Source organism: Somniosus microcephalus, chromosome 27, assembly GCF_052327205.1.
Source record: "Somniosus microcephalus isolate GS21.2 chromosome 27, FLI_Smic_1.0, whole genome shotgun sequence".
NCBI lineage: Eukaryota > Metazoa > Chordata > Chondrichthyes > Squaliformes > Somniosidae > Somniosus > Somniosus microcephalus.
In genome coordinates, this window is record NC_141013.1 from 22,026,621 (window position 1) to 22,040,054 (window position 13,434).

Genomic DNA, 13,434 nt, shown 5'->3' on the forward strand with positions numbered 1-13,434 from the left:
AGGATATATTTGATAAAGCTGTATATGATCAAATGCTCTCTCCTATCCTGTCATTTAAAGGACGTAAAAGACAATGTTGGCATATCGTGACCCATAAGTACATTTATTGCAGAGAACTGGCACCCGATGCCAAGTGATTAGACACTCTACCTGCTATGTATATCACATTAGCCAGCGGCTTGTGCAGTTTTCCAGTATTGGCTTATTTTGGGTCATGTCCCAAGCTGTGCCCAAGTTCCAGCCCCTTTTGAATTGAATGGAGCTTGTCCCTGATGTGCATGATGCTTCTCTATAACTAACATTAATGGAGCGAGTCGAGTGGGAATGAGCCTGGAAATGGCAGTTCTCCATTGAGAAGAAAACTGGACAGTATATAACCAGCAGATACGTCACCATATTGTTTCCACATAGACATTGGGAAAGTACTGCCCTTTCATTTACAAGCAAAAGAAAATGTAATCTAATTCACTCACTGACCAAGTAATGTCACTGATGGGTCCCTTCCTCTTGCATTCCTCCATCTTTGGCCTCTTAATGCACTTTTTTCCACCAAAGTGCAGTTTTTAGATAATTATTTACAAGGCTCCTCAGTGGAGCCCAAGAAACCATCCATATCTGGCAGAAGCTATGAACAAGTCATACAAGGGTGACGCAATAAAGGACAGCCCGTGTTTGACAGCTGCTCCACACGAGTGGAATTTGTTTAATGGTCATGTAGACACACTTCCGGGCCAAGTTTTGTTTGTTTCTCAAGTGTCTGTTGTATTAGATAAACATGTACCAAGTTACTTCCCTTTTACACTCTCGCTGCGCTGGCGACTGTTTACTTTCTGTTTTCTATTTATGTCTCATTGCAGTTTCATTCTTTTTTCCCCCAAGTAATTTTAACATAAGTATTCTTGGTTTATGATTAAAGGAGGCAAGGTAATTGTTGGGGAAAATACTCCAATCATGGAATCATAGAATTTACAGCCCAGAAGGTGGCTGTTCAGCCCATCGTGCTTGTCATAGAAACATAGAAGATAGGAGCAGGAGTAGGCCATTCGGCCCCTCGAGCCTGCTCCGCCATTCCATGAGATCATGGCTGATCATCCAAATTCAGTACCCTGTTGAAGAAGGGTTCGACCCAAAACGTCAATTCAAAATTCTCTCCACGGATGTTGCCTGACCTGCTGAGTTTTTCCAGCATTTTCTGTTGTTATTTCAGTATCCTGTCCCTGCCTTCTCCCCATAGCCCTTGATCCCTTTAGCCTTAAGAAATATACCTAACTCCTTCTTGAATATATTTAATGAATTGGCCTCCACTGCCTTCTGTGGTAGAGAATTCCACAGGTTCACCACTCTCTGGGTGAAGAAATTCCTCCTCATCTCTGTCCTAAATGGCTTACCCCTTATCTTTAGACTGTGACCCCTGGTTCTGGACTCCCCAGCCATCGGGAACATCCTTCCTGCATCTAATCTGTCTAGTCCTGTTAGAATTTTATAATTTTCAATGAGATCACCTCTCATTCTTCTAAACTCCAGCGAGTATAAGCCCAATCGACCCAATCTCTCCTCATACGTCATTCCTGCCATCCCAGGTATCAGTCTGGTGAATCTTCGCTGCACTCCCTCCATGGCAAGAACATCCTGCCTCAGATAAGGTGACCAAAACTGCACACAATACTCAAGGTGTGGTCTCACCAAGGTCCTGTACAACTGCAGCAAGACATCCTTGTTCCTGTACTCTAACCCTCTCGCTACGAAGGCCAACATACCGTTTGCCTTCTTAACCGCCTGCTGCACCTGCATGCTTACCTTCAGCGACTGGTGCACAAGGACACCCAGGTCTCGTTGCACTTCCCCTTCTCCCAATCTATTGCCGTTCAGATAATAATCTGCCTTCCTGTTTTTGCCACCAAAGTGGATAACCTTGCATTTATCCACATTATACTGCATCTGCCATGCTTCTGCCTAATCACCCAACCTGTTCAAATCATACTGGAGTTTCTTGGCATCCTCCTCACAGCACACATGCCCACCCAGCTTTGTGTCGTCTGCAAACTTGGAGATATTACATCTAGTTCCCTCGTCTAGATCATTGATATATATTGTGAATAGCTGCACTTTTTATCAAGTCCCTGAAGTTCTATAAAGTCAGGGGCACCATATCTATTTAGATTGATTGACTGTACAACACGGAGTCACCCCTCACTTGATGGATTTTCAGGGATTCAGTGGGGGAACATGTAGCCTGTGGAAAAAGGTTAAGAGCCTAAGTTGTAATCCAAGCTTGAGTATTTCTAGCTGTTACATAGAATGCACAGCAGAGAAAAAGGCCATTCGGCCCAACTGGTCCATGCCAGTGTTTATGGTCCACACGAGCCTCCTCCCACCCCTCTTCATCCAACTCCATCAGCATAACCTTCTATTCCTTTCTCCCTCATGTACTTTTCTAGATTCCCCTTAAATGCATCAAATTTAATATTCAATGGGTCTACAAGGATCTCCATTATTTCTGGAAAGGAGTTCAGAATGTTGAGGAATGATCTAATCGAGGTCTTTAATATGATAAAGGATTCAACAGGGGAGATACAGAGCAATAATTTCTTCTGGTGGGCAAATCCAGGACAACGGGGTCCAATCTTAAAATTAGGGGTCAGGAGGGAAATCGGGACCTTTTCACACAAAGGGTAGTGGAAATCTGGAATGCTCTGTCCCAAAAGATTGTGGATGCTGGGAGTCAATTGAAATGATCAAGTGTGCAAGTATACAGGTGAGGGGAAAGTAATCTTTTGTGAAGCAGAAAGTCGAAACCTAACGTCATAGAGGGCATCCGCTGGGATGATATCCTGACTGAGGCCATCTGCAATTGGTCCACATCAGTTAGGAGCGCTGGTTCATATTTCAGACCTGTAGCGTCCAGGTTTTGCTGTGTTCTGAAAGAGCAAAACTGGGAAAGATATTCTGGAGAATATGGCCAGACCGCTCGGCCAGGTAAAGGACTTGTTGCATGCATTCTTTCGATCTGGTTTAACGAGCCAGCTCACTTGTTTGGTGCTCTTTGTTTTGTAATGATAAGGGGCGAAACTGTAATGAGAGCTGATGGCAAGCTTTCCATTTTTCATTAGCTCCTGGGATGGGTCCTACACACAAGAGTATTTCTCGTTTTCTATTGCGTTTCAATAACTAAATACTGTTTCAAACCAGTCTCTGTAAATCTAATTTTCTAAAAATAAAAATTCTCTGAGTTAAAATCGAATTATTTTGCACTGACTGACCAGTCACATTCCATTTGGACATCACGGCCATTTTCTGGCCAGAACGGCCAAATGTCTGCTTGTCACGTGTGGAGTGAATTATTTATTGATGGGCGATTCCTGTAGCTGCCGCTTAATTTGTTCGGAAAATGTTCGAAATACACGACCCCTCAGTCAGTATCTCGGAGAAAGTCGGGTTAACATTTTGGTAAAATCCCTCATCGGTGAGTTCTGATGAAGGATCCCACCTGAATTATTTGCCTGTCTTCTTTCAGACGCTGACTGACCTGGTGTATTTCCTACTTCGAGTGTCATGCAGCACTGCCCTGAACCATCCTGCCAGCAGTAGGTTTACAGATTAGCTACGTTAGAAAACCATTGGAATCTAAAATGCAAATTTTGCCGCATTTTGGTTGTGGCGGGGCAAATACCCAGTCACCACACGAACCAATTCAGCAAATTCAACAAATTGATAACTGCCAAAAAAATGATGGAAGGAGATTGGAATCAAGACTAAAAATAGATATATTTGTCACAAATGTGAGTAGCTGCCATGAGGGTAGGACAAACTTTGGCCCCGATTTTGATAGGGGTGGGTTTGGTAGGCGGTGAGGTGGGGGCAGGGTGGCGGAGGGTGGAGTTTCGGTCGGTTCCTCGCATGCATGCGACTTCTTTCAGGAACCCCGCCTGGAAGTCAGCCTGATTGATGGGCTTGGCTCCCAGTCGGGCGCGGAGCAGGCCGCAGTCGCAGGTAAGGAGCCTGAAGCTGCTAGTTGGAGCGTGGCGGGGAGGGTGGGTCGATTCCCAATCACTGATCCTGGGTGGGGGGGTGGGGGGGGGGCGATGTCTGACCCCGGGGAAGAAGGTACGTTTGGGGGGGGCCGGGGTTGAAGCACTCCTGCTCCTCCTGGCCCACAAGCAGTGCTGTGAAGGCACTTACCTTTTCCCTGAAGCTGTCCTCGCCTCCCTTCAGCTGCTGGGTTTCCCGAGGCCTGGGAAACCCGGCCAGCCAGGGTTAAACCTGTAAAGCAGGTTCAATGTGAGGCTCCCAGCCTCATTCTAATATTTCAGTGGCCAACCCGTCTCCTGGGAGCGGGTTGGCTGCCCGCTGCCTGTCCTGCCTCCACTAAACCCGGAAGTGGGTGGGTTGGGGTCGGGTTTGAGATTTAAACATTTTAACATCTCAATCGACCCCAAACCCACCCGATTTTGGGGGTTACAATTACCCCCTTAGTCTCTAATTGACCAAGCTATCTCCACGCAGAAAGAAACTTTCTTTTTGGAGACTTAATATGGCACTAATGAATTCAGGTGCCTTTGTGCACTATTTTTAGCACACATTCCAGCTGGCGTTATTTTAACACAGCCAATCCATTTATTCCAAACCAGTTTAAACAGCACTGTGAACAAGTGCACTAAAAATATTGTACTGAGGGAATTAAACCTCTAAGTGTTGCAAATGGGAACAGGTCATATCTTGAGTACTTGTTTAGTTGTAGATAATGTGGCTTTGTGATCCACATATGGGGAAGTGCAGTGCCACTGGGAGGAATGAGAGAGAGGGACATATACCGAACAACAACATTTTTTGACCTGGATTATGTCCCTCTCTACTAAACCTAGATTTACCTCAGACCCTGACACCTGACACCCACCTCCCGACTCTATATACGCGGTTGAGCCAGAGGCTGTCATTGAGACCCCACTGCATTAAACTGTTTTTCAGAAATAATCCCCAGCCGATAAAAACTTGTTTATGAATCTGTTAATTAGGATGCCAATATTTGATTCCACAACAGATTTCAAACTATTTGCTTTTGTCATCATCTCTTCATTGGTGGAACGTTTGAAAATGTTTTTCTGCCAGATGGTTGCATCTAATTTGCAGCGTGTTAATTGACTGTTGGGGATAACAAAAATGCAAATGTGCTTGTGTGCATGTGCAGTGATTTTTAAACAGCAAGTCTGGTGCCCCAGCTCAGTTTCATGAGATGAAGCTGTCTCTCTTTGCATAGAGAGTCTCCGTGACCTCCCTTATGCAGCAGTGCACTGCACACTGCGAGATGTTGCTATTGGGCCGGATATTCCGATCCCTACGGGTGTGTACGAGCTGTGTACACACCCGTAGGGACATCGGAAATGCCGGTTTCAGTCATGCACAGCGCATGCGCTGAAAACCGGCATTTCCAATCTGTCAAGAAGGGCCTCCACGGGCAGAGAGTTCCGCTTTCTGGAGACCCTCCGCCCGCAGAGAACCTTTAGAATTCTTACGTAAGGCTCGCTTTTACCAGCATAAGATTTGAAAAAAGTTTTTAAAAAAAAATTCACTCATTTATCATTTAAAAATACTTTTAAAAAGTTAAGTTTATTTTTAGCCCTGTAAAAAACTAATTTTTTTTCAAAAAATTAAATTTTTGTTTAAAATATTTAATTTATTGTAATTTCAATTAATTTTTAAAATGTGATTTTAAAAAAAAAATGTATTTAATGTTTTTAAGTGTTTTTGGGGCGATCTCCATTCATATATTTGACAGGTCTATCTGTCAAGTGTATGAAGGGCGATTCCCTTCTTTGATTGGCTCCCCATGGCCCACGTGATCCCAGGGATGCTTGCGAACCGCCTGCACCTCTGGGATACGTGGGCCCTGCGCACTTGGAGTTGGAGAGGCCCAGCATCGGGACTATACGCACCTCGGGAGCCCTCAGGTAAGTGCGTAGATTTTTTCACGCGGGAAGCCACCGATCGGAAAATACGGCTCAATATCTCCAGCAGTAGCCTGGAAGGAGGTAGGCGCATAAAAGTTAATCGCCACAGTTACCTTCACAGCCACTGGTAATGTGGTTCTTGCCCTGCTCTGAGGTTGGAGTTGTGGCTGCAACAGTTGGCAGATTTCAGTGGCGACCTCCTTACTGAACCACAGACATCTCAAACGTTGGTCGTCGCTGAAGTTCAGGTAGGAGAATTGCTCCCTGAACACCCTGGGCGGATATGGCCTTCTGCTGAGAGCCCTTCTCCGACCTCCTCCTCCCTCATCTAGCAGATTGTCCTGCTCTGCGTGGCCTCTTTTTATTCTCCCAGTCATGCGCAATGCCAAGAGGAAGGCTTACTAATCCATCCATGTCTGGGAGCAACTGGTCTCATAGAATCGTAGAAAGTTACAGCATGGAAGGAGACCATTTTGGCCCATTGTGTCTGCGCCGGCCAACAAAGAGCTATCCAGCCTAATCCCGCTTCCCAGCTCTAGGTCCATAGCCCTGCAGGTTACAGCATCCCAAGTGCACATCAAAGTACTTTTTAAATGTGGTTAGGGTTTCTGCCTCTACCACCCTTTCAGACAGTGAGTTCCAGACCCCCACAACCCTCTGGGTGAAGAAATTTCCCCTCAAATCCTGGCTTGTGTAGGAAGTCCAGATTAAGGGGATTGGGTGGCACGGTGGTTAGAGCACCAGCCTTTCATCTCTGGAATCTACGTTCAAATCCAGCCCACGTTGTTGGGATGAAGTATCTTGTCTGTCTGCTGATTGTAAGGAAATGTGAAATATGTTTGGACATCTCAATCCATTTCCTACTGGACACGGTTGCACTAATGTGGCAATCCCACTCAGAGTGGATATAGGATAGATTGTGTTGGAAATAGAACAAATATCCCTTTTTTCGGGGGGGGGGCGATGTTGGGGCCTGGGGTGTGTGACAGGAGTTTTACCCGGCCTGGCTTGATGCTGACATTGGGGGGGCAATTTTGCCAGCCCTGGGGAGGCAGGACTGCCGGGAAAATGGCAGAAACTGGGAGCAGGTACCGAACCCGCCCCCAACCCACCGTGCCATCTTCCCAGGAGGCGGGTCCCCGACTCGCGCTGGGATCTGTCTCCTCGAGGCGGGAAGGGGATTACAGCCACTTCACTGCCTGTTGTTGAGAGGATTATCCCCATTTTTCCAACACAAGTGTGGGCTTCCCGACGTCGGGAAACCCTGCCAAGGTCAGCGAGGCGAGCAGTGGGTCTGTGGGAGTCAGAGGGTTTGAAAAGTGCGCTGTGGAGGTTGAGTGATGGGTGCAAGTGTGGAGAGGTAAGTATGTGAGGTGTGAAAAGTCTTAGAAAAAGTTTCCTTACCTTTGTTTCTAGCTGCAGGCTTCAATCGTTGGGGATCCGGAGGCTCCGGCATCTCCACAGCAGAGATGACAGAATGGCTTCTGCATTCTCCGATGCAACAGCCATCTGCTTTCTGCTCAGGACTCACCAAAGATCAGAGATTGTCAGTGTTTGACAGCTTCTCAAAGCTGTCAAATGATGACAATTCGTCTGTCAAAAATGTTTGACAGATGAAACGTCGTATGCTGACGTTCTCTGTGACCAACTTTCCCTTAATTGGCCTGCTAAGCCCGCTGGGTGGGCTTAACAAGGTCAATCAAGGGAAAATAGCCTGGGTTGGCCGGACGTCGTTGGAGGCGGGACGGAAACCTGACGAGCAGCAGTCCCGCCTCCAACACGGCCCCATTGCCAAAATCACCCCCTGGGTGTCTGAAGTGGCAAGTATTTCATTTCCCAGCACTAAAGCGCACCTCGATATTTACACAAAAAAACATTTTAAAATGTGACTAGTACAGTAAGTGGTTTTCTTCAGAAAGTAAGGCAGTATAGGAGGATATACACATGGGCTTGTTGCCAGCACCCAACTTTCTCACTTTAATGACCAGAAAATCAGGAGAATACATTTTATGCATAGGTGTGTGGAGTGTGTGCAGGACACAGTTGTATACTGCCAAGCAATGTTCCCTCTAATTTTTTTTTGGTGCGCGGTCCCTTTAACTGGATGCGCGGCCTATTCAAATTTTCATGCATGCGTGGTTATATCCATTGAAAAGCCGGTGAGCGGCCTGTGCGGGTCCTCCAGACCGCCGCACGGCCGCGCAGCTTAGCAGGAACGTTGATGCCAAGTGCAGTGAATACTTCCATGATTACAGAACAGCAGACAGGGTTATTTTGCTCCCGCCCCTGTTCTTTGCTGAGTTTTAACTTGACAGCAGGCTCCATGCAAATGCCACAAGCTGCGATCATAAACTGGCCTTGCTAACATCCTTGCCTGTGTTAATTCTAATGATGGGCAATGCAGCAGGCTCCCCTTTATAACAGTCCTTTCAAATCAAGCAAGAAATGTGGTGTAAAGGGGCCGCAAAGAGCTGCAAATGCTCGAAATCTGAAATAGAACCAGAAAAGGCTGGCAATGCACCGCCCGCTCACCGGCCTCTGAAGAGTAGGGTCAACAGCTGGTGGAGCTGCTGTGTATCTTCAGCGCTGTCTGATTTGGCTTGAAGAGAATAATTTAGAAAGCTCTCTGTTCAAAGCGAGTTAGTGTTTTAGCAGAGGCCAAGGTATGTAAGAGCTTATCGTGTGTGGGTTTACAAAGTGGCTTCATGGACCCTGTGTGGTTGCAGAGGTGATGCCAGGGAGTCTCCGGGGTTATCAGGTTTCTGCCCTTCTGAACCTGGCCATACCCAGAGTGCGGGCCCTCGAATTCTGTGCACTGCATTTTATGACTTGTTAGCGTGGTATTTCTGTGGCTCCATACAAATAAAAAGTATTTTCTGTAATATTATTTTCCTTTGGGTAACTGACGCTGTGTTTTGGACGTTTGGACAGGAGATCCCAGCAATGTGTTAATATTTGCAGTCACTCCTGCAAACAGGTTCAAAATCACTGCTGTAGAGGGATTACACAGTACCTCTGTCATTTGTTCATCAATCATCCTTAAACAATACAACTTCATAATTTACTCCAATTATCTGAAATGTTGCTACCAACTACAGCCATTAGAAAATGGTTGTTCCCTTCTCTTTGCACTCTGGTTATTCTCTACCCTATTAAACTATAGCATGATGACTACTTTGAAATCCAATAGGAAAGGAAAGTAATTAAAGGAGTCTTAACTTTTTTGCAGTGGTTTTTGCTTTTCAGATACATTCTTGTTGTGCCTGCTTGGTCCTTGAGTCAGTATTGCATGCCGCTGCAATGGAAAGTAGATGGCAAATATTTATCCACGTGACTGAATTGTTTGCATCTTAAATGGTCCAGTTTGTTTTTCTTTTATAAGAACTGCATCATCTGCATTAGGATTGAAAGCAAGAAAGGCCACCTAATAATCACGGTTTCTCTAAAGAGTGTGTATTCTATAGAAGCAAGGCGATGAGTGAGGGGGGAGAAAAAACAAAAACATTTTATGCTTATTTTTGCCCAAGGCTACAGAATGAGAAATGGATGAATGTTCGAGTCGGAGACGTAATCAAATTGGAAAACAATCAGTTTGTGGCCGTAAGTACTTGTCGAGAACCTAATTATTTTAAATTTGTTCTCTGGATGTGGGCGATGCTGGCAAGGCCGCATTTATTGCCCGTCCCTACTTACACTGAGAAGGTGGCAGTGTGCCTTCTCCTTGAACAGCTAATTGTATTGAAACGATAGCAAAATACTGTGGATGCTGGAAATCCAAAATAACAACAAAAAATGCTGGAAAAACTCAACAGGCCAGGCAACATCCGTGGAGAGAGAAATAGTCAATGTTTCAGGTCAAAACCCTTCATCAGGACTGAAAAAGCACAGGAAATTAAACTGATTAAAAGGCCAGTTTGGGGGGGAGCCCCCAAACTGGCCTTTTAATCTGTTTCATTTCCTGTGTTTTTTCAGTCCTGACGAAGGGTTTCGACCTGAAACGTTGACTCTATTTCTCTCCACGGATGTTGCCTGGTCTGCTGAGTTTTTCCAGCATTTTCTGTAATTGTATTGAAAGTTGTGCTCCTGATTATAATTTTTTTAAAATATATATATTAGCCCTTCGTTCTTCCAGTCTGCAAAATTCCCTGACCTTACAGGAATTAAACTGTGATTCAGCTCTGCCTTGTGTTTATTTCAAAAAGAGCTGGTGATTTTAAAGAGTGTTTAATTAAATTCAGTCTAAAGCTAACCCAATTATTTCAGCTGAATTAATCCTTGTAGCCTTAAAGCAACATGCACCTACACTTAATTGGTGGAATTAAACGTTCTATTCTGTATGGTATAATGACCCTCCCCTTATAAAGGCGATGTGCTAATAGTATATTAAAAATGGTATATTCATGCATGCAGATGCCATGCTTTGTCACTGATGAAAACAGTCTTTAAAATGCAAGGCGTTTCTCAGCTGTTACCTGGAACTGATGAGCGCATTCTAACTTTCCAAGTTCCTGATCAAGCAACTACTGAACTCTTGAATGGCCCATTCAGCAATTAGGCTTTCTGGCCTTAAAGGGACAGGCCACTTTAAACAGAGCTCCACTTTAGTAGAAGAGTAGAGTGATACATTAGAAAATGTTCCTGTCATTATAAAACAGTGGATCATCAAATTCACCATAACACAACAGGACATTCGCATGCAACTTCTAAATATATCACTTGCTTTCTCTCACACTTATCTATGACGTATACAGTTTCTATTTTTAGCTGTATTTCTTCTACATACCTCTGGCTTATCGATCCCATGTGACTTGATCCCATGGTAGTCCATCTAACTCCATAACCTAGCACTGTACTACACTGACATTCTGCCAGTGCCATTTACACTTCATCTAGAGTCATCTTTTGTTTCTTAACTTGTCCCATTACCATCTCCTTTCACCTTGCACCATCATCCCTTTCGTCTCTTAATCTCTCCTGCCTTCCATCCTATCACAGACCTTCCCCTTTGTTCTTTCCTCCCCTCCCCCCTTTCCCGGACCCTACACTTGCTTAAAACCTGTTCCATCTCCAACTTTTTCCAGTTCTGACGAAGGGTCATCGACGTGAAACTTTAACTCTGTTTCTCTCTCCACAGATGCTGCCTGACCTGCTGAGTATTTCCAGCATTTTCTGTTTTTATTTTATACTATACTACACCAGTCTAGCAAAGTAAAATAAATTTTAAAAAGTACTTATTTTAGTATTGCGTCCTGCTCAGCCTCTTCCAGCTCATATTTCTGGCTTCTGATGGTGTTTCTTGCCTTCAGCCTTTTTTGTCGGTCTCCTGACTTTATGACCTTCACCTCCATTCTCTTAAGCCTCAAGACCAACCCACTGTAATCCAGAACTCCATACCCTCCACTCCGAACATCTCCTCACTACATTCCCACCAAACCCAGTCATCCCAAACATCTCAATCTCCCCATGCTACTCTGTTACAATAAAAGAACAGTACTGCTAATTAAATCAAGAAAGGAGAAACATTTGGATAAAAAACACACTTAGATCTTTAAGTAAATGGAATAACCAGCTTAAAGATTGCTATACTTTATCAACAGCAAATCGAATAGGAAAAAGACACTTTCTTCCAATTACCTTTTTGCATTTTTCTATTTCAACGTTCTCACTCATTCTTGGTTTAAAACATTGTTTCGCCTTTGCCTCTAGTTCACACTCACTGGATCACTCTATTCAGGCCCTGCCTCCACCCCAGCCTCTATGGGTATAGATGTCAGTTTGAGTTCAAGCTTTGAAATCCTTCCATGTTTTAAAACTGCTCAGCTTGTGCCTCACGTTTCATAAGAGCATAAGAATTAGGAGCAGGCGTAGGCTGTATGGCCCCTTGAGCCTGCTCCACCATTCAATAAGATCATGGCTGATCATCGACCTCAACTCCACTTTCCTGCCCTATCCCCATATCCCTTGATTCCCCTAGAGTCCAAATATCTATCAATCTCAGCCTTGAATGTACTCAACGACTGAGCATCCACAGCCCTTTGGGGCAAAGAATTCCAAAGATTCACAACCCTCTGAGTGAAGAAATTCCTCCTCATCTCAGTCTTAAATGGCCGACCCCTTATCCTGAGACTATGCCCCCTGGTTCTCGACTCTCCAGCCAGGGGAAACAATCTCTCAGCATCTACCCAGTTAATCCCCCTCAGAATCTTGTATGTTTCAATGAGATCACCTCTCATTCTTCTAAACTCGAGAGTATCGGCCCAATCTACACAATCTCTCCTCATAGGACAACCCTCTCATCCTAGGGATCAATCAAGGCAACACGAGGGAGTCTTAAGATTATACTTTCAAATGGCAGGGATCTCCTCCAGCAAATGTTACAACTTTATATTCATTTTTGCCACTCAGTCCCAGGAATCCATTCTTCATTTTTATAGATGAATCATATTTGTAGGAGAGCGGTGTTGCCGTTTCAGAATGCTAATCGACTGTGTTTTTATTAAATTTGATTTCATTTGCTTTTATCTTTTACCTTGACTTGTCACATTTGCTTTCAGGCTGATCTGTTGTTGCTGTCAAGCAGCGAACCTCATGGACTTGGTTATGTCGAGACAGCTGAGCTTGATGGGTAAGCGTCTAGGGTGCTCTGTGCAATCCTACACAATCAGGTTAACTTGCTAATAAATGGGGCGCTGAACCTTTTTAAGTGGAGATGGCAAGTAACTTAATGGCTCGTGGAATCAATAAAATATTATCCAGTCTTGTACCAGGTAGATATTCCAGAGCTTGTGGTGGTACATTAAAAAAAAAAATCATTCTTTAAAATCATTCTTTAACAAACAAAATGGTCGAGTTACAGGGATGGGTGGTGCGGTGGGGGGAGTTAATTCTCTCCCTACCCATCAATCTTTATCACTTGTCATAGAGGTGAGAGATTTCCCTCAATGCAGCAGCTTCCGTTGACCCCTTTTTAAAGAAAGCATTTACAATTCTGCTACACCTACTGCACAGAGTAAATTCTGCCCAACACCCCCACCCCCCCCTCACTATGTTCTCCTCCAGCTGGGAGGTTTGGTGTGGTCTAGGCCACAGACTTGTTTATGGTCAGCAACGAGTCATGATTGGCCATCAAGAGATGTATTCCCGAGATATCTAGTCTGACCGTTTTTGTTCTGGTTTCTTTCACCAATAGCTTGCTCTAGCTGGCATTCCATTTCATGGCCCAACTGCCAGCTGACAAAACCTACCCAATGCAGGCAAGTGAGCAGGAATGACGGGCAGTCCTGTGCTTCAAATTTGGGATTCCCGTGATTTGAACGCAAATGTTCCTCGTGCCCTCGTTACCAAGTCCCAAATCCCTTCTATTTAGGAGTTTCCTCACTCTATATTTCTTTCTCCTCAACAGTCGCGTCTTCCACCTGCCGCAGCACCACCCTCCCCTACCCCCCCACCCCACCCCACCCCACCCTGTGTGCACACACACACACACACA

The 13,434-nt window shown here is 44.8% G+C and overlaps 1 protein-coding gene across 3 annotated transcripts in view; it reads left to right on the forward strand.

Annotated features, from left to right (window-relative positions):
- The window catches only part of atp8b4 (ATPase phospholipid transporting 8B4), a 286,247-nt gene that overhangs the window by 176,457 nt on the left and 96,356 nt on the right, over window positions 1–13,434 (forward strand). For all 3 annotated transcript variants that reach the window (XM_085968674.1, XM_085968673.1, XM_085968675.1), the window contains exons 8-9: window positions 9,473–9,545; window positions 12,500–12,570. In XM_085968674.1, coding sequence (XP_085824800.1) covers window positions 9,473–9,545; window positions 12,500–12,570 — 144 coding nt within the window. The remainder of the gene's footprint in view (window positions 1–9,472; window positions 9,546–12,499; window positions 12,571–13,434) is intronic.